At 50.1% G+C, this 27,396-nt stretch overlaps 2 protein-coding genes across 2 annotated transcripts in view; one reads left to right on the top strand and one right to left on the bottom strand.

Moving 5' to 3' along the window:
* Positions 1-27,396, top strand: part of LOC129706091 (synapsin-3-like) — a 149,813-nt gene that overhangs the window by 110,229 nt on the left and 12,188 nt on the right. Inside the window, exons 7-10 of the mRNA XM_055650063.1 lie at positions 16,274-16,336; positions 20,362-20,504; positions 22,202-22,276; positions 26,044-26,146. Coding sequence (XP_055506038.1) covers positions 16,274-16,336; positions 20,362-20,504; positions 22,202-22,276; positions 26,044-26,146 — 384 coding nt within the window. The remainder of the gene's footprint in view (positions 1-16,273; positions 16,337-20,361; positions 20,505-22,201; positions 22,277-26,043; positions 26,147-27,396) is intronic.
* The window catches only part of fbxo7 (F-box protein 7), a 46,006-nt gene continuing 36,018 nt past the window's right edge, over positions 17,409-27,396 (bottom strand). The window contains exon 10 of the mRNA XM_055650069.1: positions 17,409-17,709. Coding sequence (XP_055506044.1) covers positions 17,681-17,709 — 29 coding nt within the window. The 3' untranslated portion in view covers positions 17,409-17,680. The remainder of the gene's footprint in view (positions 17,710-27,396) is intronic.

Genomic DNA, 27,396 nt, shown 5'->3' with positions numbered 1-27,396 from the left:
GATGTGGGACATAGGGAGGGTGTCCCACATAGAACTCACCATTCACCAAATAAAAAGACACAAGGTGGTTCCTGTTAGTCAGTCCCTCAGACCCAGGCTAGCTGGCCAAGTCAATACTTCACGCTTGTCTTCCTGTGAGTACTCACAGTGAACTAGGAAGAGGCTGGATGGTTAGCCTGGCCTTTGACCCTTGGTCCACGCACCACTAACCTTTCTACTATTCCAGCTGTATCTTATACTTTGATCATCTGCCACGATTTAGCTCCAAGCTCCTTGCCTCCATCAAACAACCTCGTTACTCCCAGAGGAGGTAAATGAGGCAGCGTTTAAAAACCCATTCGACAGCTACGTGGATAATTCCAGTTCAAGTTACATATATTGTCACATACAACAAATGGTACAGTGGGATAGGATAGGTTTAGAGGGACGCGGGCCAAATACAGGCAGGTGGGACCAGTGTAGCTGGGGCATGTTGGCTGGTGTGGGCAAGTTGGGCTGAAGGGCCTGTCTCCTAATCTGAGGAAAGACATTCTTGCCATAGAGGGAGTACAGAGAAGGTTCACCAGACTGATTCCTGGGATGTCAGGACTTTCACATGAAGAAAGACTGGATAGACTCGGTTTGTACTCACTAGAATTTAGAAGATTGAGGGGGGGATCTTATAGAAACGTACAAAATTCTTAAGGGGTTGGACAGGCTAGATGCAGGAAGATTGTTCCCGATGTTGGGGAAGTCCAGAACAAGTGGTCACAGTTTAAGGATAAGGGGGAAATCTTTTAGGACCGAGATGAGAAATCATTTTTCACACAGAGAGTGGTGAATCTGTGGAATTCTCAGCCACAGATGGTAGTTGAGGCCACAGTTCATTGGCTATATTTAAGAGGGAGTTAGATGTGGCCCTTGTGGCTAAAGGGATCAGGGGGTATGGGGAGAAGGCAGGTACAGGATACTGAGTTGGATGATCAGCCATGATCATATTGAATGGCGGTGCAGGCTCGAAGGGCTGAATGGCCTACTCCTGCATCTAATTTCTATGTTTCTATCAGCCATGATTGAATGGCGGAGTAGACTTGATGGGCCGAATGGCCTATGAATTCATGAATGGGTGTGGAAAGGTATCTCTGGGAACTCCCCTTTCATAAATTCATAAGTTATAGGAGCAGAATTAGGCAGCCAGGCTGAATGGCGGAGAAGACTTGATGGGCCGAATGGCCTAAATCTGCTCCTATTTTTTTTTAAAAACCCTTGAAGAAATGGGTATTAAGTGCCTGTGAGTCAGTGCCCAGCATTGCTGTGTCCATAACACAGTGGTGGGTGTTCAAACTATGCAGATTTGAAATAAAAATGCGTCTGAGTAATATTATAAATACAGCTACACCCACTTACTGGTGAGGAGCTCAGAGGACAAGAATCCTAACTTGTGCACTGATACCCCCGAGAATTACGCAGAGAATAAAATTAAAAACGGGGCTATTTTTAAGTTAATTGGTTTCCCGTATCTCAGACGTTCGGATGCAAAGTGAGATCAACGTCTTGTCGGGTCGGGAGACAACGGCGCAATCTTTCCTCTGATCATTCCCCTCGTCTAAACACTGTCGTGGCACCGAGCCACTTGTGGACTCACTCCTTCCCAGAGAATTCTTCCGGTCTGGAGCTGCCCGAGAAATGGCCCGAAGAGGCAGTCCCTTGTTTTCTCCAAGGTAGACACAAAATGCTGGAGTAACTCAGCGGGTCAGGCACATTCAAAGGTTCAAAAGTTTGTTTATTAGTCACATACACCTAGGTGTAGTGAAATTCTTGTTGCCAATGCAGCATATAAAAAAGAATACAAACATGACATAGCAAAAGGATTTGAGTATAGGAGCAGGGAGGTTCTACTGCAGTTGTACAGGGTCTTGGTGAGACCACACCTGGAGTATTGCGTACAGTTTTGGTCTCCTAATCTGAGGAAAGACATTCTTGCCATAGAGAATTTGAGTATAGGAGCAGGGAGATTCTACTGCAGTTGTACAGGGTCTTGGTGAGACCACACCTGGAGTATTGCGTACAGTTTTGGTCTCCTAATCTGAGGAAAGACATTCTTGCCATAGAGGATTTGAGTATAGGAGCAGGGAGGTTCTACTGCAGTTGTACAGGGTCTTGGTGAGACCACACCTGGAGTATTGCGTACAGTTTTGGTCTCCTAATCTGAAGAAGGACATTCTTGCCATAGAGGGAGTACAGAGAAGGTTCACCAGACTGATTCCTGGGATGTCAGGACTTTCATACGAAGAAAGGCTAGATAGACTCGGCTTGTACTCGCTAGAATTTAGAAGATTGAGGGGGGATCTTATAGAAACTTACAAAATTCTTAAGGGGTTGGACAGGCTAGATGCAGGGAGATTGTTCCCGATGTTGGGGAAGTCCAGAACAAGGGGTCACAGTTTAAGGATAAGGGGGAAGTCTTTTAGGACCGAGATGAGGAAAACATTTTTCACACAGATAGTGGTTAATCTGTGGAATTCTCTGCCACAGAAGGTAGTTGAGGCCACAGTTCATTGGCTATATTTAAGAGGGAGTTACATGTGGCCCTTGTGGCTAAAGGGATCAGGGGGTATGGAGAGAATGCAGGTACAGGATACTGAGTTGGATGATCAGCCATGATCATATTGAATGGCGGTGCAGACTCGAAGGGCCGAATGGCCTACTCCTGCACCTATTGTCTATGTTTCTATGACAATAATAAAGAACTTTAACATAAAAAACATCCGGCCACAATGGTTCCCATTATGAGAGAAGGCACAATGTCCAGCCCCATCCCGTGTCCACCCATAGTCGGGCCTATTGAGGCTTCCACAGTCGCCGCTACTGAGGCTCGATGATCCAGGCCGTTCTCGCCGGGTGATTGTACTCCGGCGTCGGGAGAATCTTCTCAGCGGCGTGGGAACCCTGGAACGGCCGCTTCCCTTACCGGGGACCGCGGCTCCCGAAGCCAACAAGGCCGCGCCGGATGGAGCTCCACCACTGGCGATCTCGTCGCGAGATCCCAGACTCCTGGTGTAAAGTTCAGCGCTGGCCACTCCACAGACCCGCAGCTCCGCCATGTTTTACTCGCCGGTCTTCAACTCACCGGAGCTCCAGCGCAGTGACCCAGGCAAGACATCGCCCGCTCCACGATAGCGCTCCAGCGCTGTGCCGCCGCCGAAGCCGTGGTTCTGGGCGAAACCCCCACCCACCCACCCACCCACATAAAAAAGGCTAGAACTCCTCAAAACAAAACACTCAACTAACTAAAAGTAAGAAAAAAGATGAAAACCAGACAGCTGCAGGCTGGGCAGCCATACCACACAGCACGGCGCCCCCTAAACTTTAGAGATATAGCATCTCTGGAGAGAAGGAATCTCTGGGTGACGTTTCTGGTTGAGACCCTTCTTCAGACGGATGTCAGGGAGTGGGTAGGACAGAGTCCGGAGCGGGTGGAGCGGTGGTGGCGCGCTGCTGTGACCCGACCCCCGGAGATTCGGAGGCTCCAACCTCAGGTCTGGCAGACGGTAACACCGGGAGCCCGCGGGTCCCTGCTGGGAGACCGCTTTTCGGGGCTTCTGCAACAGCGACTTCTCCCGCCCGAGTTGCGGGGTCGAGGATGACCTGGAGCGGGGCCTTACATCACCGCCCGGCGCGGCTTCAACGGCTGCGGGACTTTGCTAGCGCCCGCCGGGGACTCCAACACCAAGACCCGGAGCGTGGCCTTGCATCGCCCGGCGTGGCTTTAATGGCCGCGGGACAATTGCCATCGCCCGCCGGGGGCTTTGACTCGGACATCGGGAGGGGAATGGGGAGTGCAGGGGAGAGATAAGTCTTTGCCTTCCATCACAGCGAGGAGGAGATGCGCTGTGATGGATGTCTGTGTAAATTGTGTTGTGTCTTGGGTCTTTCTTGTGTGTATGACTGTAGAAACAACATTTCGTTTGAACCTCAATGGGGTTGAAATGACAAATAAATTGTATTGTGTTGTATTGTATTGTATTGTAGAGATAGAATGTAGTCGGAGACAGTAAGACTGGCGGGAGAACTGGGAAGGAGATGGAGAGAGAGGGAAAGCAAGGGCTATCTGTAGTTAGAGAAGTCAATGTTCATACCGCTGGGGTGTAAACTACCCAAGCGAAATATGAGGTGCTGTTCCCCCAATTTGTGCGCTGGGATTCACTCTGACAATGGAGGAGGCCCAGGACAGAAAGGTCAGAGTGGGGAATGGGAGGGGGAGTTGGTGCTGAGCCACCGGGAGATCAGGTTGGTTAATGCGGACCGAGCGGAGGTGTTGGGCGAAGCGATCGCCAAGCCTGCATTTGGTCTCACCGATGTAGAGCAGCTGACACCTGGAGCAGCGGATGCAGTAGAAAGGTTGGAGGTACCCAAGTGATGAGGTCTCTTTCATAGAAACATAGAAACATAGAAATTAGGTGCAGGAGTAGGCCATTCGGCCCTTCCAGCCTGCACCGCCATTCAATATGATCATGGCTGATCATCCAACTCAGTATCCCGTACCTGCCTTCTCTCCATACCCCCTGATCCCTTTAGCCACAAGGGCCACATCTAACTCCCTCTTAAATATAGCCAATGAACTGTGTGGCCTCAACTACCCTCTGTGGCAGAGAGTTCCACAGATTCACCACTCTCTGTGTGAAAAAAGTTCTTCTCATCTCGGTTTTAAAGGATTTCCCCCTTATCCTTAAGCTGTGACCCCTTGTCCTGGACTTCCCCAACATCGGGAACAATCTTCCTGCATCTAGCCTGTCCAACCACTTAAGAATTTTGTAAGTTTCTATAAGATCCCCTCTCAATCTCCTAAATTCTAGAGAGTATAAACCAAGTCTATCCAGTCTTTCTTCATAAGACAGTCCTGACATCACAGTCCTGACATTTCCTCCCTCTGCCCTCTCGCCTCTGTTCTATGCTGGGTCTGTATTTCATTGGCCCACTGCCCAAGAGGGGAAAGATTTAATTTGTATCGCCGATGTACAGGAGGCCACATGGGGAACAACACATGCAGTAGATCATAAGGTCAGAAGGAATAGGAGTAGAATTAGGCCATTCGGCCCATCAAATATACCCTGCCATTCAATCATGGCTGATCCATCTCCCCCTTCTAACCCCATTCTCCTGCCTTCTCCCCATAAACCCCCGGCTTGATTTAGTCCTGGAATAGACTGGATGGGCCGAATGGCCTAATTCTGCTCCTATCACTCATGAACAGACGAACTATCACCTCTGAAGCTGAAACCGAGCGTATAGGCTGAAGTAGAGGGGTGGGTTGAATGAAGTGCAGGAAGTGTTGAATCTTGAGCTGGATAATAAAACCTCATGAACTCACAAACACAAGCTCCATGTTGCCGAGTGCTCTACAGGCAGCCCTGGGACTTCCAATGGGTGGAGACGCACAGACTTTTCTGATTATTGCTCAGCATTTTATTGCCACAACACACTTTTATTCCACGTTCTTGACGTGTTGTATGCAAAGAACATATGTAGGGACAAGAGGACAGTTTCATCCCGGCTGTTATCGGGCAACTGAACCATCCCACCACAACCAGGGAGCAGCGCTGGGCTACTATATACCTCACTGGAGACCCTCGGACTATCCTTGATCAGACTCTGCTGGCTTTACCTTGCACTAAACATTATTCCCTTATCATAGACAATAGACAATAGGTGCAGGAGTAGGCCATTCGGCCCTTCGAGTCAGCACCGCCATTCAATGTGATCATGGCTGATCATCCCCAATCAGTACCCCGTTCTTGCCTTCTCCCCATATCCTTGAGTCGTGATCACAATGAATGGCTCGAAGGGCCGAATGGCCTCCTCCTGCACCTATTTTCTTTTTTTTTCTATACCGCCTGACTCTGCTATCTTTAATGGCTACTAAACACGTCACCATTCCCAGGGTCTCTGAACTGAGGGCCTGAGCTACAGGGAGAGGTTGGGGCAAGCTGGGACGTTATTCCACACGAGCGCAGGAAGCTGAGGGGTGACCTTATAGAGGTGTACAACATCATAAGGGGAATAGATAGACAATAGACAATAGGTGCAGGAGTAGGCCATTCGGCCCTTCGAGCCAGCACCGCCATTCAATGTGATCATGGCTGATCATCCCCAATCAGTACCCCGTTCCTGCCTTCTCCCCATATCCCCTGACTCCACTATCTTTAAGAGCCCTATCTAGCTCCCTCTTGAAAGCATCCAGAGAACCGGCCTCTGAGGCAGAGAATTCCACAGACTCACCACTCTCTGTGAGAAATAGTGTTTCCCCGTCTCCGTTCTAAATGGCTTACCCCTTATTCTTAAACTGTGTGTGTGTGGCCCCTGGTTCTGGACTCCCATAACATCAGGAACATGTTTCCTGCCTCTAGCGTGTCCAACCCCTTACTAATCTTACGTTTCAATAGGATGCCCTCTCATCCTTCTAAACTCCAGAGTGTACAAGCCCAGCCGCTCCATTCTCTCAGCATATGACAGTCCCGCCATCTAGGCTCGATTGTAATCGATGCGTTGTCTTTCCGCTGACTGGTTAGAATAGAATAGAATAGAATAGTTTCTTTATTGTCATTGTAACATGAACCATGTACAACAAAATTTTAAAATGTTAGCAGGCAACAAAAAGCTTTTCACTGTACCTCGTTACACTGTGGCATGGTGGTGCAACGGTTGGAGCGGCCTCCTCTCGGCGCCAGAGACCCAGGTCCCATCCTGACCGCGGGTGCTGTCTCTGTGTGTGTGTGTGTGGAGCCTGATGTATTATTGAATAAGTCAGGCGCCCAAACGCCCACTGTTCACGGATTTGTACAGTACCGAAACAGGCCATTCGGCCCGACTTGCCCGTACTGACCAAGATGCCCCCATCTACACTAGTCCTAGTCACGTCATAAGGGATAGGAGTAGAGTTAGGCCATTCGGCCCATCTAGTCTCCGCCGCCATTCCGCCTGGCTGCCTAATTCTGCTCCTATAAGTTATGAATTTATGAATGGGTGTGGAAAGGGGAGTTCCCAGAGATGCCTAACGGCATCCCTGGGAACTCCCCTTTCCACACCCATTCATAAATTCATAGGAGCAGAATTAGGCCATTCGGCCCATCGAGCCTACTCCGCCATTCAATCATGGCTGATCTATCTCTCCCTCCTAACCCCATTCTCCTGCCTTCTCCCCATAACCCCTGCCACCCGCCCTAATCAATAATCTATCTATCTCTGCCGTAAAAAACATCCACTGACTTGTGGCCTCCACAGCCTTCTGTGTGGCAAAGAATCCCACAGATCCACCACCCTCTGGCCAAAGACATTTCTCCTCATCTCCTTCCTGAAGGAACGCCCTTTAATTCTGAGGCTGTGACCTCTAGTCCGAGACTCTAGACTCTCCCACTAGTGGAAACATCTTCTCCGCATCTACTCCATCCAGGCCTTTCACTGGTCTCTGTGTTTCAATCCCCCCCCCCCCCCCCCCCCCCCCCCCCGATCCATCCACCGAGTCACCCCCCTCTGACGAAAGAAATCCTGCTCCTACTGTCTTCCGAACCCATGAATAATTTTCGACCCTGCCCGCATAAGGTGAGCATCCGTTCCTGTACCAGCCAGACCATCCAATGTCCCGGAGTCAGGCACAAAGTGCCGGAGTCACTCAGCGGGACAGGCAGCGGCTCCGGAGATAATGGATGGGTAACGTTTCGGGTCAGGACACTTGTTCAGACCCATATATCCAATGTTACTGGTTTGGATTCCTCCTCCCCCCCCACCTGCGCTATTACTCCTGTGAATTATCCGTGTGCGATTGCCAAATTGTCATCAGACACATGTGGAGAGTTGGCTCCTCTATCCAGTTCAGCATCCAGCTTTATTTGCTTTGTGGACGTGGATGTTATGTAGACGTGTTCACCCTTTCCAAACATGGATGTGCGCTGGAGCCCGACTTAAACGAACCAGGAAACAAAAGTACTTTGCATTTACGTAGCGCCTACCCCCTTCAGCCTGAATAGACAATAGACACAATAGGTGCAGGAGTAGGCCATTTGGCCCTTCGAGCCAGCACCGCCATTCAATGGCTGATCATCCCCGTTCCTGCCTTCTCCCCATATCCCCTGACTCCGCTATCTTCAAGAGCCCTATCTAGTAGCTCTCTCTTGAAAGCCTCCAGAGAACCGGCCTCCACCGCCCTCTGAGGCAGAGAATTCCACAGACTCACAACTCTCTGTGAGAAAAAGTGTTTCCTCATCTCCGTTCTAAATGGCTTACTCCTTATTCTTAAACTGTGTGTGTGGCCTCTGGTTCTGGACTCCCCCAACATCGGGAACATGTTTCCAGCCTCTAGTGTGTCCAAGCCCTTAACAATCTTAGGGTCTCGACCCGAAACGTCACCCACTCCTTCTCTCCAGAGATGCTGCCTGTCCCGCTGAGTTACTCCAGCTTTTTGTGTCTACCTTCGGTTTAAACCGGCATCTGTAGTTCCTCCCCACAACATCTTTATCATAAGACAGGTACAGGCCATTCGGCCCATAATGTCCTTCAGAGTAGAGGCCTGGAATAGAGTGGATGTGGAGAGGATGTTCCACCAGTGGGAGAGTCTCGGTCTAGAGGGCACAGCCTCAGAATTAAAGGACGTTCTTCAACGAAGGAGATGAGGTGGAATTTCTTTAGTCAGAGGGTGGTGAATCTGTGGAATTCTTTGCCACAGACGGCTGTGGAGGCCAAGTCAGTGGATATTTTTAAAGGCAGAGATAGATAGATTCTTGATTAGTACGGGTCCCTGGTTCTGGACTCCCCCAACATGTTTTCCTGCCTCTAGCGTGTCCAAAACCCTTAACAATATTCTATGTTTCAATACATTAGCATCTGCAGTTCCTTGACACAAACATAAAATGGGTTCCTTTCCCCATGGCTGGGCTGTGAGCAATTCTGAAAGAAGTAGCAATGTTTCGCTGAAGGAAGTCGAGGGAAAATTGTAGAGAAGGGTGGTTCCCTAGTAACGTTTGTCTGTGGCCGGGGAGACGGTCTCGATTAGACAGGCTGCAAATGAGACAATGTTTCCCGGCAGGAAAGTCTATGACTGTTCTGTGAAGTTGCGTAAACAATTCCGATGCAAGGGACTCCGTGATCTTCCGCTTCCCTGCCCAATATTCCGTGTCCACGCACATTCCCGGAGTGTGAGCAGTGAAAACGGTGAACGCTGGCACAGATGAGTAGCTCGCTAAACCAGACACTGGCTTTTATTCTCTAGTGGCCCTGATTGGGATCAAAGTGTCTGGTGCTGGCGTGGACTTCAATGCAGTCCGTCACAACCGCTGCATCAAATCTCTCGGCTACTGTTATGTTCAATCTTCCACAGAATAGACAATAGACAACAGGCCATTCGACCCATCGAGCCAGCACCGCCATTCAATGTGATCATCCCCAATCAGTACCCCGTTCCTGCCTTCTCCCCATATCCCCTGACTCCGCTATCTTTAAGAGCCCTATCTAGCTCTCTCTTGAAAGCATCCAGAGAACCGGCCTCCAGAGAATTCCACAGACTCACCACTCTCTGTGAGAATTCCACAGACTCACAACACCACCCTGCGTTTGGTCCATATCCCTCTAAACCTGGCCTATCCATGTACCTGTCCAACTGTTTCTTAAACGTTGGGATAGTCCCAGCCTCAACCACCTCCTCCGGCAGCTTTGTTCCATACACCCACCACCCTCTGTGTGAAAAAGTTGCCCCTCAGATTCCTATGAAATCTTTGGCTGAGGGGCCTGTTTCCACACATAGAAACATAGAAATTAGGTGCAGGAGTAGGCCATTCGGCCCTTCGAGACTGCACCGCCATTCAATATAATCATGGCTGCTCATCCAACTCAGTATCCCGTACCTGCCTTCTCTCCATACCCTCTGATCCCCTTAGCCACAAGGGCCACATCTAACTCCCTCTTAAATATAGCCAATGAACTGGCCTCGACTACTCTCTGCGGCAGAGAGTTCCAGAGATTCACCACTCTCTGCGTGAAAAAAGTTCTTCTCATCTCGGTTTTAAAGGATTTCCCCCTTATCCTTAAGCTGTGACCCCTTGTCCTGGACTTCCCCAACAGCGGGAGCAATCTTCCTGCATCTGGCCTGTCCAACCCCTTAAGAATTTTGTAAGTTTCTATAAGATCCCCTCTTAATTTCCTAAATTCTAGAGAGTATAAACCAAGTCTATCCAGTCTTTCTTCATAAGACAGTCCTGACATCCCAGGAATCAGTCTGGTGAACCTTCTCTGTACTCCCTCTATGGCAATAATGTCCTTCCTCAGATTTGGAGACCAAAACTGTACGCAATACTCCAGGTGTGGTCTCACCAAGACCCTGTACAACTGCAGTAGAACCTCCCTGCTCCTATACTCAAATCCTTTTGCTATGAAAGCCAACATACCATTCGCTTTCTTCACTGCCTGCTGCACCTGCATACCTACTTACACCGTATCACCCTATCTACTCCAATAACTTGTGAACTTGTGATGCAGTTTTTGATGGGCGGGTAGCTGTGGGTAAAGGCATGGCCAGCAAGGAGCTGACTAATTTGAAGCCTTTCCTCGAGAATATTGCATTACCTGGGATTTTCCTCTCCACGCTCCAAATGCGCTCCCGCTGCCCTTTAGCCTTGTGTAAATATCGCAAGAGAATTGTAAACCTCGCAGCTGAATAAATCTCAGCCGAGCACGTCACTCAGCACCAAACCAGCGCTGCTGGGGTTTGACAAGCAGTGACTTTTGGATTCTTTGAATGGGGGGAACAAAAAAAAGAACTTCTGCCTCAGGAGAGGTAATGTTGGAATCAGATTGTATCGGAGTGCTGTACACTAAACTGCTGGCTCACAGTAAATCATTCCTTCCCTCTGTCAAACCACAAAATGTACATTTTAGATTTAAGATTTTTAATGTAGCATCCCCCTTCCTTTGAAAGACTCGTTCACTTTAGTTGGACCAAAATGCTGGAGAAACTCAGCGGGCGAGGCAGCATCTATGGAGCGAAGGAAATAGGCGACGTTTCGGGCTGAAACCCTGAAGGAAATAGGCAATGTTTTAGGCCCGAAATCCTGAAGGAAATAGGTGTTTAGGCCCGAAATCCTGAAGGAAATAGGCAACGTTTCGGGCTGAAACCCTGAAGGAAATAGGCAACGTTTCGGGCTGAAACCCTGAAGGAAATAGGCAACGTTTCGGGCTGAAACCCTGAAGGAAATAGGCAACGTTTCGGGCTGAAACCCTGAAGGAAATAGGCAACGTTTCGGGCTGAAACCCTGAAGGAAATAGGCAATGTTTTAGGAAACCCTGAAGGAAATAGGCAACGTTTCGGGCTGAAACCCTGAAGGAAATAGGCAACGTTTCGGGCTGAAACCCTGAAGGAAATAGGCAATGTTTTAGGCCCGAAATCCTGAAGGAAATAGGCAACGTTTCGGGCCGAAACCCGGAAGGGTTTCGGCCCGAAACGTTGCCTATTTCCTTCGCTCCATAGAAGCTGCAGCACCCGCTGAGTTTCTCTAGCATTTTTGTCTACCTTCGATTTTCCAGCATCTGCAGTTCCTTCTCAAACATCTTTTCACTGTACCTCGGTACACGTGACAACAAACTACACTGATAGGGCGACGTTTCGTGTCGATGGGCCAGTCTAAGGAAGGGTCTCGACTCGAAAACTCCACCCGTTCCTTCTCTCCAGAGATGCGGCCTGCCCCGCTGAGTCACGCCAGCATTTCGTGTCTACCTTCGGTTTAAACCAGCGTCCTACACAATATTGTCCTAGGTTGGGAATGACAGTGGGGGGGATGTTGATAGTCAAGGGCCTGTCCCACCAGCATGCGACTACATGCGGCAAGCGCGACCTAATGTGGTCGCTAGAGCCGTACGGCCTCGCGGGGCCGGTCCCACTTCGATCGCCGGAGCCGTATGGAGTTGTGCGGAGCTGGTCCCGACTCCGAAAAACTGACCGTGTTCAAAAATTCCGCGCGGCCATTGCCTGCCTGCCCGCAGCCGCCTCGACGGGCGTGCACAGTGTCTCGGCGCAGTACGCAGTGTCTTGTCGCCGTACGTCACGTGCAAACTTCGCTCGAACTTCACGTCACTCGCTCGCTCGACCTCCGCACGCCCCCCGCTTCCGGTTTGGTCACGCTCGCCGCATGCAGCTCGCATGCTGGTGGGACCGGCCCTTCATGAATCATGATGGTGAAATGTTGAAGCGGACTATTGTTGGTGGGCCGACATTATTCAGACACAGACTGCGCTGATGACGGACACGTGCTGGTGATACGGTCCGTGGCTTCTGATGGCTCACCCAACACAGAGCCTGCAGACACAGAGCAGACACGCACACATTACAGGGAGGAAAACTACACTCACAACTATCCTTGGTTTCCTTTTGACTTTTGTTCTCCGATGACTCTGCGCTAAACAAATAAGGGTGTCTGCGGCGATTTCACTAAGCCGTGTCCTGTTGTGACAGTCAACATCAAAGCGATGAGGTGCAGGGAAGGTGGAAGGGAAACCGAAGAAAGGCACAACATTTCGAGAGAAGGAATGGGTGACATTTTGGGTCGAGACCCTTCTTCAAACTCAGCCCGAAACGTCACCCATTCATTCTCTCCAGAGTTGCCGCCTGTCCCGCTGAGTTACTCCAGCTTTTTAACATAGAAACATAGAAAATAGGTGCAGGAGTAGGCCATTCGGCCCTTCGAGCCTGCACCACCATTCAATATGATCATGGCTGATCATCCAACTCAGTATCCTGTACCTGCCTTCTCGCCATACCCCCTGATCCCTTTAGCCACAAGGGCCACATCTAACTCCCTCTTAAATATAGCCAACGAACTGTGGCCTCAACTACCTTCTGTGGCAGAGAATTCCACAGATTCACCACTCTCTGTGTGAAAAATGTTTTTTCTCATCTATGAGTCCATCGAAAGAGATTAGGGCACGTGTTCCCCCTCTTGGTTCTTGGTTTCTTCCTCCTCCAAAATATTCCAAATGGAATTTAAACGGGAGTTGGCACCCCCTTCTCCCCCCTCCCCCACACCTCTCTCCCCCCCTCCCCTCTCTCCTCCCCTCCCCCACCCCTCTCTCTTCCCCCTCTCTCCTCCCCTCCCCCACCCCTCTCTCTTCCCCCTCTTTCCCCTCCTCCCCCTCCTCCTCCCACCCCCATCCCTCTCTCCCCCACCCCCCTCAATGCAGACACAAAATGCTGGAGTAACTCAGCGGGCCAGACTGCATCTCTGGAGAGAAGGAACTGCAGATGCTGTAGGAATCGAAGGTAGACAAAAATGCTGGAGAAACTCAGCGGGTGCAGCAGCATCTATGGAGCGAAGGAAATAGGCAACGTTTCGGGCCGAAACCCGGAAGGAAATAGGCAACGTTTTGGGCCGAAATCCTGAAGGAAATATGCAATGTTTAAGGCCCGAAATCCTGAAGGAAATAGGCAACGTTTCGGGCCGAAACCCTTCCGGGTTTCGGCCCGATACGTTGCCTATTTCCTTCGCTCCATAGATGCTGCTGCACCCGCTGAGTTTCTCCAGCACTTTTGCCTAGCCACAACCATGTGGTCTATCTGCGAGTTTCGTGTCAATGTGCTGAGTATCCACGGGAGGCTAATCGAGCTCAGCTCGGACTTTGACTGAGAGGAGGAAGTAGAGGTGGTGCCGTGACATTCCTGCCGTCTTCTCCCCGTAGATTAGTAACGAGAAGCAGCTGAAACACTGGCGGAAGTTCACTCCCCGTAACATAGCCCTAATCGCTGCAATGTGTTCCGAATGTACCCTTCAAATTCCTGGGCGTGCACATCTCTGAAGATCTCTCCTGGTCCGAGGACACTAACGCAATTATCAAAAAAGCTCATCAGCGCCTCTACTTCCTGAGAAGATTACGGAGAGTCGGTTTGTCAAGGAGGACTCTCTCTAACTTCTACAGGTGCACAGTACAGAGCATGCTGACCGGTTGCATCGTGGCTTGGTTCGGCAACTTGAGCGGTCTGGAGAGGAAAAGACTACAAAAAGTAGTAAACACTGCCCAGTCCATCATCGACTCTGACCTTCCTTCCATCGAGGGGATTTATCGCAGTCGCTGCCTCAAAAAGGCTGGCAGTATCATCAAGGACCCACACCATCCTGGCCACACACTCATCTCCCCGCTACCTTCAGGTAGAAGGTACAGGAGCCTGAAGACTGCAACGACCAGGTTCAGGAATAGCTACTTCCCCACAGCCATCAGGCTATTAAACTCGGCTCGGACAAAACTGAACATTAATAACCCATTATCTGTTACTTGCAGTTTATCAGTTTATTATCAGGGGTCACAGTTTAAGGATAAGGGGGAAATCTCTTAGGACCGAGATGAGGAAAACATCTTTCACACAGAGAGTGGTGAATCTGTGGAACTCTCTGCCACAGAAGGTAGTTGAGGCCACAGCTGATTGGCTCTATTTAAGAGGGAGTTAGATGTGGCCCTTGTGGCTAAAGGGATCAGGGGGTATGGAGAGAAGGCAGGTACAGGATACTGAGTTGGATGATCAGCCATGATCATATTGAATGGTGGTGCAGGCTCGAAGGGCCAAATGGCCTACTCCTGCACCTATTTTCTATGTTTCTATTTATTCATGTGTGTATATATGGCTCACCAGCGGAGAGGTTGTTTTTTTCGAGGCAGGGTGGTATAAAACAAAAATATCTTTCACGTCTGCGTGAGTTTCGGCCCCCAAGCTGGAGGACGTGACGGGGAGATTGTGGAATGTGTCAGCATGGGGGTGTTACCTTCCGCACAGCAATGTGGCAAGGTAGCTCGAGTTATCTATTACTTGTGAATCACTGGGCTCTTCCCTTCAGCCCGCCCCATGAGAACAGCAGTGACAGCAGGCGGGGTGGAGGTGGGCAAGAGTTTTTCAGAAGGAACTGCAGATGCTGGAAAATCGAAGGTCAACCTCATCTATTGCATCCACTGCTCTAGGTGTCCCGGTGGCTCAGCACTTCAACTCCCCTTCCCATTCCCAATCCGACCTCTCTGTCCCGGGCCTCCTCCATGGCCAGAGTGAGCAACACCGGAAATTGGAGGAGCAGCACCTCATATTCCGCCTGGGCAGTCTGCACCCTAGCGGCATAAACATTGAATTATTCAATTTCCGGTAGCCCTTGCTGTCTCCTCCCCTTCTCAGCTCTCCCTCTGCCTTTGGGCTCCTCCTCTTCCTTTTTCCTTTCTTCTCCTCACCCTCCATCAGTGTGAGGAAGGGTTTCGGCCCGAAACGTTGCCTATTTCCTGTGGAGTTCACAGAGGGCTGGTTTCATCTTTCAGAATACACTTGTGAATCACAGACTACCCTGAGTGGGTTACACTATGTCCCGTCCTGGTGAGACACTGGGTGGGGAACTACGTTATATCCCATTCCAGACGGTCGCTGACTGACCCGAGACATCACATCTGATTGCGTAGAATCACGAGCTATGGTACAGACATGTGGATGCACCATGGACATGGTGGCCTCTGGAAACTGCGTTCGGTGACCAGCGTTCATCGCTGCTGGGGGAGCTCGGTCTAACTGTCTGGGATGTCTGGCCATTTAAAGGGGACACGTGCTTACGTTGGCACGCCGGACTGTGCAGGTTCAGTACCGACTGCAGCCCGCTCGCACCCTTCCAAAGTCCGCGGTATGTCAAAGCGCGCGTATGTGTGCGGTGGTCGGCAGGGTGGTGCAGAGGGTAGAGCCACTGCCTCACAGTACCCTGAGACCTGGGTTCTATCCCGACCTCCGATGCTGCCTGTGTGGAGTTTGCACGTTCTCCCTGTGGACCGCGTGGGTCTTCTCCGGGCGCTCCGGTTTCCTTCCACATCCCAAAGACGCGCGGGTTTGTAGGTTGATCGGCCCCTCTGTGAATTGCCCCCTAGTGTGTAGGGAGTGGATGAGAAAGTGGGATATCACAGAGTTGGTGAGAAGGCCACCGAGTCCACGCCGACCATCGATCACCCGTTCACACGAGTTCAACGTTACCCCACTCTCTCATCCACTCCCGACACACTAGGGACCAGGGACATTTAATCTACAGCCCTGCACCGTCTTTGGGAAGTGGGAGGAAACCGGCGCACCCGGAGGAAACCCACATGGTCACAGGGAGAACGTGCAAACTCCACATAGACAGCACCCAAGGTCAGGATCGAACCCGGGTCTCTGAGTAAAATAAAGGGAATAAGATGTGGCGTGTAAGGTCAATGCGTTGGTGGTCATTGTGTGACGTTGGTTCTCATTGTGGCTTCCTCTCTGTTCCAGCTGACGATCCCCAAGTTCCCGGTGGTTGTCAAGATGGGGCACGCTCATGCCGGCATGGGAAAGGTGAGTGGTGTCACATCCCAAGGTGTCCCCCACACTCACTGAGAGTGTTAGTGAAAAGTAGTGTCCACACAGGGCACCGTCAGTCGATGCTGAACTGTACACACGCAGGGAAATACGAGCTGTGGACCACCGATCCCTCTCCATCCCCTCCTGCTACTCAATACACAATGGACAATAGGTGCAGGAGTAGAGGCCATTCGGCCCTTCGAGCCAGCACCGCCATTCAATGTGATCATGTCTGATCATCCCCAATCAGTACCCCGTTCCTGCCTTCTCCCCATATCTCCTGACTCCGCTATCTTTAAGAGCCCTATCTAGGTCTCTCTTGAAAGCATCGAGAGAACCTGCCTCCACCGCCCTCTGAGGCAGAGAATTCCACAGACTCACAACTCTCTGTGTGAAAAAATGTTTCCTCGTCTCCGTTCCAAATGGCTCACTCCTTATTCTTAAACTGTGTGGCCCCTGGTTTTGGACCCCCCTTAATCCTCGACGCTCCAGAGAAAACAATCCAACCTCCCCTTGTGACTAACACCGCATTCTGGTAAATCTTTCTTGATTAGTGCAGGTGTCAGGGGTTACGGGGAGAAGACAGGAAAATGGGGTTGGGAGGGAGAGATAGACCAGCCACGATTGAGTGGCGATGTAGACTTGATGGGCTGAACGGCCTCATTCTTCTTTTTTTTTTTCACACAGAGAGTGGTGAATCTCTGGAACTCTCTGCCACAGAGGGTAGTTGAGGCCAGTTCATTGGCTATATTTAAGAGGGAGTTAGATGTGGCCCTTGTGGCTAAAGGGGATCAGGGGGTATGGAGAGAAAGCAGGTACGGGATACTGAGTTGGATGATCAGCCATGATCATATTGAATGGCGGTGCAAGCTCGAAGGGCCGAATGGCCTACTCCTGCACCTAATTTCTATGTTTCTATTGTGTTTAAGAAGGAACTGCAGATGCTGGAAAATCTGGCAGATGCATAAAAATGCTGGAGAAACTCAGCGGGTGCAGCAGCAGTTTTTTCACAAAGCACCAATGCATGTGAAACGCAGAATTTACTTATCCTCCCCGTCCATCCAGAGAAACTGCAACGTCAGCTTTATTTAAAGGAAGGGAGATAAGACAGTGTGAGGTGGAGGTGGGTCTCATTCTCCCAGAGGGTCTGAGCTGTGTGGAACGAGCGTGTTAAAGGTCAGTGGCGGGTGTTCGAGGCTGATCGTGCGGCAGTTGCGTTCGCATGTGAAACAGAGTCAAGTCCACCGTGTACGTTGGGTGGGCCCATGGATCGCGGCCCATGGGTGCGGAGGGAACTCAGCTATCCGACGGACCGCACCGCACCGTATGCAAGTGGTCTCACCGCGCGCCTTTCTGCATTTGGTCATCTGCGGAAGAAAAATAACAAATCCCGTCAACTCAACAATCTCAACATCATATATTGGGCAGGAAACAGAGACATCGAAGGTAGACAAAAGTGCTGGAGAAACTCAGCGGGTGCAGCAGCATCTATGGAGCGAAGGAAATAGGCAACGTTTCGGGCCGAAACCCAGAAGGGTTTCGGCCCGAAAAGTTGCCTATTTCCTTCAGGATTTCGGGCCTTAAACATTGCCTATTTCCTTCAGGGTTTCAGCCCGAAACGTTGCCTATTTCCTTCGCTCCATAGATGCTGCTGCACCCGCTGAGTTTCTCCAGCATTTTTATGCATCTGCCAGATTTTCCAGCATCTGCAGTTCCTTCTTAAACGCAATAGAAAAATAGAAATTAGGTGCAGGAGTAGGCCATTCGGCCCTTCGAGCCTGCACCGCCATTGAATATGATCATGGCTGATCATCCAACTCAGTATCCCGTACCTGCCTTCTCTCCATACCCCCTGATCCCTTTAGCCACAAGGGCCACATCTAACTCCCTCTTAAATATAGCCAATGAACTGTGGCCTCAACTACCTTCTGTGGCAGAGAATTCCGCAGATTCACCACTCTCTGTGTGAAAAAAAAATTCTCATCTCGGTCCTAAAAGACTTCCCCCTTATCCTCAACCTGTGACCCCTTGTTCTGGACTTCCCCAACATCGGGAACAATCTTCCTACATCTAGCCTGTTCAACCCCTTAAGAATTTTGTAGGTTTCTGTAAGATCCCCCCTCAATCTTCTAGAGATTGGAAGGAACTGCAGGTGCTGGTTTTCACCCAAGATTGAGACAAAATGCTGGAGTGACTCAGCCGGACAGGCGGCATCTCCGGAGAGAAGGAGTGGGCGGTGTTTCGGGTATAGACCCTGAGTTACTACAGCTTAGTTTTCACATTATAGTTTTACATGTTAGCCTTGTTAGCATGTTGGCCTTCATAACAAGAGGAGTTGCGTATCGGAGCAAAGAGGTCCTTCTGCAGTTGCATAAGGCCCTACTGAGACCACACCTGGAGTATTGAGTGCAGTTTTGGTCTCCTAATCTGAGGAAGGACATTCTTGCTATTGAGGGAGTGCAGCATAGGTTTACAAGGTTAATTCTCGGGATGGCGAGACTGTCATATGCTGAGAGAATGGAGCAGCTGGGCTTGTACACTATGGAATTTAGAAGGATGAGAGGAGATCTTATTGAAACAAATAAAATTATTAAGGGTTTGAACACGCTAGAGGCAGGAAACATGTTCCCAAAGTTGGGGGAGTCCAGAACCAGGGGCCACAGTTTAAGAATAAGTAGTAAGCCATTTAGAACGGAGATGAGGAAACACTTTTTCTCACAGAGAGTGGTGAGTCTGTGGAATTCTCTGCCTCAGAGGGCGGTGGAGGCCGGTTCTCCGGATGCTTTCAAGAGAGAGCTAGATAGGGCTCTTAAAGATAACCATATAACAATTACAGCACGGAAACAGGCCATCTCGGCCCTTCTAGTCCGTGCCGAATACTTACTCTCACCTAGTCCCATATACCTGCGTTCAGACCATAACCCTCCATTCCTTTCCCGTCCATATAACTATCCAATTTATTTTTAAATAATAAAATCGAACCTGCCTCCAACACTTCCACTGGAAGCTCATTCCACACCACTACCACTCTCTGAGTAAAGAAGTTCCCCCTCATGTTACCCCTAAACTTCTGTCCCTTAATTCTCAAATCATGTCCTCTTGTTTGAATCTTCCCTACTCTCAATGGAAAAAGCTTATCCACGTCAACTCTGTCTATCCCTCTCATCATTTTAAAGACCTCTATCAAGTCCCCCCTTAACCTTCTGCGCTCCAAAGAATAAAGCCCTAACTTGTTCAACCTTTCTCTGTAACTTAGTTGCTGAAACCCAGGCAACATTCTAGTAAATCTCCTCTGTACTCTCTCTATTTTCTTGACATCCTTCCTATAATTAGGCGACCAAAATTGTACACCATACTCCAGAATTGGCCTCACCAATGCCTTGTACAATTTTAACATTACATCCCAGCTTCTATACTCAATGCTCTGATTTATAAAGGCTAGCATACCAAAAGCTTTCTTTACCACCCTATCTACATGATAGTGGAGTCAGGGGATATGGGGAGAAGGCAGGAACGAGGTACTGATTGGGGATTACACAAAAAAGCTGGAGAAACTCAGCGGGTGCAGCAGCATCTATGGAGCGAAGGAAATAGGCAACGTTTCGGGCTGATACCCTGAAGGAAATAGGCAACGTCTCGGGCTGAAACCCTGAAGGAAATAGGCAATGTTTAAGGCCCGAAATCCTGAAGGAAATAGGCAACGTTTCGGGCCGAAACCCTTCCGGGTTTCGGCACGAAACGTTGCCTATTTCCTTCGCTCCATAGATGCTGCTGCACCCACTGAGTTTCTCCAGCTTTTTTGTGTAACCTTCGATTCTCCAGCATCTGCAGTTCCTTCTTAAACACTGATTGGGGATGATCAGCCATGATCACATTGAATGGCGGTGCTGGCTCGAAGGGCTGAATGGCCTACTCCTGCCATTGTCCATTGTCTATTGTTATGGTATAACAGTCGTGCCCCCTAGCAAGGACTACTTAGTCCTCTCTGTATTTGAGTGGTCTGCCTTTGTGTTTTGCAGGTGAAGGTTGAAAACCATTACGACTTCCAGGACATTGCCAGCGTGGTGGCTCTTGCCAAAACATACGCAACGACCGAGCCCTTCATTGACTCCAAGTACGACATCAGGATCCAGAAGATCGGCAGCAATTACAAAGCCTACATGTGAGCGCCTCCCGGTTTTATCTTGGGTGCAACCGTCCTGAATGGGGCTCAATGTTTAAGAAGGAACTGCAGATGCTGGAAAAATCGAAGGTGGACAAAAATGCTGGAGTAACCCAGCGGGTGAGGCAGCATCTATGGAGCGAAGTCTGAAGAAGTGTCTCGACCCGAAACGTCGCCCATTCCATTCTCCAGCATTTTTGTCTACCTAGAGTGGTGAATCTCTGGAACTCTCTGCCGCAGAGGGCAGTCGAGGCCACAGTTCATTGGCTATATTTAAGAGGGAGTTAGATGTGGCCCTTGTGGCTAAGGGGATCAGGGGGTATGGAGAGAAGGCAGGTACGGGATACTGAGTTGGATGATCAGCCATGATCATATTGAATGGCGGTGCAGGCTCGAAGGGCCGAATGGCCTACTCCTGCACCTAATTTCTATGTTTCTACATTTCCTTACATCGTCTGATTTGATCTGTCATTTTCACACCTTACCCGTCCATATCTCTAGACTGCCTCTATCCTCAGTCTGAAGAAGGGTTTTGACCCAAAACGTCACCCATTCCTTCTGTCCAGGGATGCTGCCTGTCCCACTGAGTTACTCCAACACTTTGTTCCCATCGACCCGAAACATCACCTATTTCCTTCGCTCCATAGATGCTGCCTGTCGCACTGAGTTACTCCAGCATTTTTTGTCCACCATTCAGAAAGGGCTGGTCAGTCTGGATGTGAGGGGAAAGTTTCTCATGGATGGGAGGGCGCATCTCAGGATAGAGGGTGAGGAGAGATTGGGCAAATTGGGATGGACACAAATTGCCGGAGTAACTCAGCGGGACAGGCAGCATCTCTGGAGAGAAGGAATGGGTGATGTTTCGGTTCGAGACCCTTCTTCAGACTGAGAGTCAGGGGAAAGGGAAACGAGAGATAGTGACCATGGTCTGGAGAGATATAGAACAAATGGGCGCGAGTTGGGGGCTATGCCTGAGTGGATAGAGCGGGGGTTGGGTAAAAGGGGCGAATTAATAATATTAATATAATATCAAGGGGGGTGGTTAGTGTGTGTGGGGGTACACAGAGGTAGAGTTGCTGCCTTACAGCGCTTGGAGCACCAGAGACCCAGGTTCGATCCTGACTACGGGTACATGTCTGTATGTTCTCCCCGTGACCTGCGTGGGTTTTCTACAAGAACTTCACATTGAATGGCGGTGCTGGCTCGAAGGGCCAAATGGCCTACTCCTGCACCTATTGTCTATTGTCCATTGTCTAAACCGTTTCCTCCCACACTCCAAAATCGTGCAGGTTTTGTAGGTTAATTGGCTTGGTGTAAATGTAGAAATTGTTTCTAGTGTGTGTAGGATAGTGTTAGTGTGCGGGGATCGCTGGTCGGCGTGGACTTGGTGGGCCGAAGGGCCTGTTTCCGCGCTGTATCCCTAGACTAAACTAGGTGAGAACGAGTTACAGATACTCCGTGGAGAGCTATAAACTCTGTCATGTGTAGGAAGGAACTGCAGATGCTGGTTTAAACCGAAGATGGAGTAACTCAGCGGGACAGGCAGCATCTGCGGAGAAAAAGGAATGGGTGACGTTTCGGGTGGAGACCCTTTCCTTCTCCGTATGTCCCGCTGAGTTACTCCAGCTTTTTGTGCCTGTCTTCAGCCTAAACTGTGAGAAGCGGCCTTCTCATTGTAAGCTTTCCTTTGCTTTCAGGAGGACTTCGATTTCAGGAAACTGGAAGGCAAACACTGGCTCGGCAATGTTGGAGCAGGTGGCCATGACGGAACGGTGAGTATTTAGACCGCATTAAACCTGGGCCAGGAAACATCGACATGGAGGGCTCAGCCTTGTACAAGATTGACAAAGAATGAAATCCACCACCAAACCTCTTAGTCACATTTTCCGCAGGATTATTTATTCAATCTAACCTCCTTGAGTTAACAAATACCTTCCATGAAGCCTAGCTAATCATGTTACATGTTTTTAAAGGGGTCAAGCCAACAGTGTCCCAGCCAGAGGAGCGACTGGGCTTGTATTCACTGGAATTTACATAGAAACATAGAAATTAGGTGCAGGAGTAGGCCATTCGGCCCTTCGAGCCTGCACCGCCATTCAATATGATCATGGCTGATCATCCAACTCAGTATCCCGTACCTGCCTTCTCTCCATACCCCCTGATCCCTTTAGCCACAAGGGCCACATCTAACTCCCTCTTAAATATAGCCAATGAACTGGCCTCAACTACCCTCTGTGGCAGAGAGTTCCAGAGATTCACCACTCTCTGTGTGTGAAAAAAATTCTTCTCATCTCGGTTTTAAAGGATTTCCCCCTTATCCTTAAGCTGTGACCCCTTGTCCTGGACTTCCCCAACATCGGGAACAATCTTCCTGCATCTAGCCTGTCCAACCCCTTAAGAATTTTGTAAGTTTCTATAAGATCCCCTCTCAATCTCCTAAATTCTAGAGAGTATAAACCAAGTCTATCCAGTCTTTCTTCATAAGACAGTCCTGACATCCCAGGAATCAGTCTGGTGAACCTTCTCTGCACTCCCTCTATGGCAATAATGTCCTTCCTCAGATTTGGAGACCAAAACCGTACGCAATACTCCCGGTGTGGTCTCAGCAAGACCCTGTACAACTGCAGTAGAACCTCCCTGCTCCTATACTCAAATCCTTTTGCAATGAAAGCTAACATACCATTTGCTTTCTTTACTGCCTGCTGCACCTGCATGCCTACCTTCAATGACTGGTGTACCATGACACCCAGGTCTCGCTGCATCTCCCCCTTTCCCAATCTGCCACCATTTAGATAATAGTCTGCTTTCCCGTTTTTGCCACCAAAATGGATAACCTCACATTTATCCACATTATACTGCATCTGCCAAACATTTGCCCACTCACCCAGCCTATCCAAGTCACCTTGCAGTCTCCTAGCATCCTCCTCACAGCTAACACTGCCCCCCAGCTTAGTGTCATCCGCAAATTTGGAGATACTGCCTTCAATTCCCTCATCCAGATCATTAATATTAATTAGAAGGATGAGAGGATATCTTATAGAATCATATACACTTCTTAAGGGATTGGACACGCTAGATGCAGGAAGAATGTTTCCCCATGTTTGGAGAGTCCAGAACCAGGGGTCACACAGTATAAGAATAAGGGGTCGGCCATTTAGGACTGAGATGAGGAAAAACCTTTTCACCCAGAGAGTTGTGAATCTGTGGAATTCTCCGCCACAGAAGGCAGTGGAGGCCGATTCACTGGATGTTTTCAAGAGAGAGTTGGATTTAGCTCTTAGGACTAATGGAATCAAGGGATATGGGGAGAAAGCAGGAATGGGGTGCAGATTTTGGATGATCAGCCATGATCATATTGAATGGCGGTGCTGGCTCGAAGGGCCGAATGGCCTACTCCGGGTGCTCCGGTTTCCTCCCACACTCTAAAGACGTGCAGGTTCGTCGGCTAATTGGCTTGTGAAATGTCCCTGGTGCGCAGGATACTGTTAGTGTACAGGATCGCTGGCCGGCACGGACACGGTGGGCCGAAGGGCCTGTTTCCACACTGGATCTCTAAAAGCTAAAACCAAATTGCCCAGAAGCAGCTCTAGTGAGACCACACCTGGAGTATTGTGTGCAGTTTTGGTCCCCTTAATTTGAGGAAGGACATTCTTGCTATTGAGGGAGTGCAGCGTAGGTTTACAAGGTTAATTCCCGGGATGGCGGGACTGTCATATGCTGAGAGAATGGAGCAGCTGGGCTTGTACACTCTGGAGTTTAGAAGGATGAGAGGGAATCTCATTGAAATATATGATTGTTAAGGGTTTGGACACGATAGAGGCAGGAAACATGTTCCCGATGTTGGGGGAGTCCAGAACCAGGGGCCACACAGTTTAAGAATAAGGAGTAAGCCATTTAGGAGATGAGGAAACACTTTTTCTCACAGAGAGTGGTGAGTCTGTGGAATTCTCTGCCTCAGAGGGCGGTGGAGGCCGGTTCTCTGGATGCTTTCAAGAGAGAGCTAGATAGGGCTCTTAAAAATAGCGGAGTCAGGGGATATGGGGAGAAGGCAGGAACTGGGTACTGATTGGGGATGATCAGCCATGATCACATTGAATGGCGGTGCTGGCTCGAAGGGCCGAATGGCCTCTACTCCTGCACCTATTGTCTGTTGTCAAACATGGACCAGTACCCCGGTAACCACTGTGAACTAGCCAGCTATTGGTGCCAGCTTGCTGGGCTCTGAAGGCACCTTATTGCGGTGGGAATGGGCTCTGGTGACATTTGTCCACAGAGGCCTTGTGTGATATTTAGCCTCGGTGAGCTCATGCCGTCTGGCTGCCAGCCGCTCCTCATTATCTCAGTTTATAGCGTGACGTAAAACACCTGATCCCAAGCTGCCCACGGGGAATAACGGGACAAATGTCGGGACAGAAATCCCCACAAGTCCGGTCACCATTCCATATGTGGGAATAGAGATTAAATAGAAGATAGGACATCGAACTGCAACAGGCCATTCGGCCCACATTGCCTGTGCTGAACATGGTGCCAACTCTTACCTGCCCGCACGTGATCCATATCCCTGCATATCCATATTCCTATCCAAATGCCCGTTAAACACCACTATCATATCTGCCACCGCCACTACCCCTGGCAGCATGTTCCGCATGTGAGTTGGGGGCTATGCGTGAGTGGATAGGGCGGGGATGGGGTCAAAGGAGCAAATTAATAATATTAATATAATATCAAGGGGGGTGGTTAGTGTGGTGCAGCATTGCATGGGGATGCTGGGGGTGCATGGCGCTGCAACAGTGAGGTGGGGGGGGGGGGCATGCATTGGGGGGATGCATGGTGCATGGCACTGCAACATGGGGGGATGCATGGTGCATGGTGCTGCAACATTGGGGGGGGGGGCATGGTGCATGGCGCTGCAACATTTGGGGGGATGCATGGTGCATGGTGCTGCTGCAACATGCATGGTGCATGGGGCAACATTGGGGGGATGCATGGTGCACGGCGCTGCAACATTGGGGGGATGCATGGTGCATGGCGCTGCAACATTGGGGGGGGATGCATGGCGCTGCAACATTGGGGGGGTGCATGGGTGCTGCAACATTGGGGGGATGCATGGTGCATGGTGCTGCAACATTGGGGGGATGCATGGCGCTGCAACATGGGGGGGGTGCATGGTGCACGGCGCTGCAACATTGGGGGGGATGCATGGTGCATGGCGCTGCAACATTGGGGGGATGCATGGTGCATGGCGCTGCAACATTGGGGGGATGCATGGTGCATGGCACTGCAACATGGGGGGGGGGTGCAGCAACTGCAACATTGGGGGGGGGGGATGCATGGGTGCATGGCGCTGCAACATTGGGGGGGATGCATGGTGCATGGCGCTGTAAACATTGGGGGGGGATGCATGGTGCATGGTGCAGCAACATGGGGGGATGCATGGTGCATGGTGCTGCAACATTGGGGGGGATGCATGGTGCATGGCGCTGCAGCACTGTGCGTGGTGCCTCAGTAGACCAGCCCCACAGTGGGTACTCTCTTGCAGCTACCGGACGTGGGTGGATGCCTGTGCGGAGATGTTCGGCGGCCTGGACATCTGCGCGGTGAAGGCGGTCCACGGCAAAGACGGCAAGGATTACATCATTGAGGTGAGTTCCGTGACCCATCTCCCAAATCATAACATGTCTCGCGACTGCTGCTTCACGGCTAACAAGGCTTCCTCATCTAGCGTGGGCCCATCCTGTGGCAAGCGTATCAGAGCCAACAGGCCCTTCAGCCCAACTTTCCATGCTGACCCATCTACGCTAGTGCCATCTGCCCGTTTGGCCCACATCCATCTTAAGCGTTCCTGTCCAAGTGTCTTTTAAATGTTGTTATAGTCCCTGCCTCAACTACCTCCTCTGGCAGCTCGTTCCAGACGTTGCCTCTCAGCTTCCTATTAAATCTTTCTCTTCTCACCTTAAACCTATGACCTCTGGTTTTGATTCCTCTATCCTCAGGTAAAGGACCCTGTGTATTCATCCTATCTATCCCCCTCATGATTGTGTACACCTCTATAAGATCACCCCTCAGCCTCCCGCACTCCAAGGGATAGAGTCCTAGCCCTGCCCAACCTCTCTCCCGATAGCTCACGCCCTCGAGTCCTTGTAAATCCTCTCTGCACTATTTCCAGCATAACGGCATCCATCAAATAGCAGGGTGACCCAAACTGAACACAATACTCTGCAGGTAGATATCCAGAGCACTGAAATACAGTGAAAAGCTTCTATTTGTGTTTGCTCTCCAACCAAATCAGATCTTACTATACAATGCATACAATCAGGCCAAACTCAAGTCCAATGGATAGTGAAGAGAAACCAGGGTGGTCCGGTGGTGCAGCGGTAGAGTTGCTGCCTTCCAGCGCCATGGACCAGGGTTCGATCCTGACCACGGGTGCTGACTGTACGGAGTTTGTACCTAGGGTTGCCATCTTTTTTTTTTTTTTTTTTTTTAAATTCAATTTCAATGTTATTTTTAATATGTTTTATTATTTATTTATTATTTATTTATTTTTTGTGTGATTTTTTTAATGATACTGCCTGTGAGGGAAATTCATTTCGTTGTCTCAAATTGAGACAATGACAATAAATTTGAATAAATTTGAATAAATTACAATACAATACATCTGTCCCGTATTAGCCGGGACGTCCCGTATATTTTGGGCTAAATCGGTTTGCCCCGTACGGGGGACCGCCCTTGTCCCGTATTTGACCGCTACTACTCGGGTCGAGGGGACTGTCGGGTTGGAGCGTCCGGCCCCCGCCTCACCCGTCCCGACGTAGTGCAGCCCGTGGAGTGCAGCAGCAGCAGCAGCAGCGCCTCGCCCGTGGCCCCGTCGGTCAGTCGGCAGCCCGGCCAG

The sequence above is a fragment of the Leucoraja erinacea genome, chromosome 19 (assembly GCF_028641065.1).
Source record: "Leucoraja erinacea ecotype New England chromosome 19, Leri_hhj_1, whole genome shotgun sequence".
Classification (NCBI taxonomy): Eukaryota; Metazoa; Chordata; class Chondrichthyes; order Rajiformes; family Rajidae; genus Leucoraja; species Leucoraja erinaceus.
The sequence above is the reverse complement of the archived record's forward strand: the minus strand, read 5'-3'. Positions and strand labels throughout refer to the sequence as shown.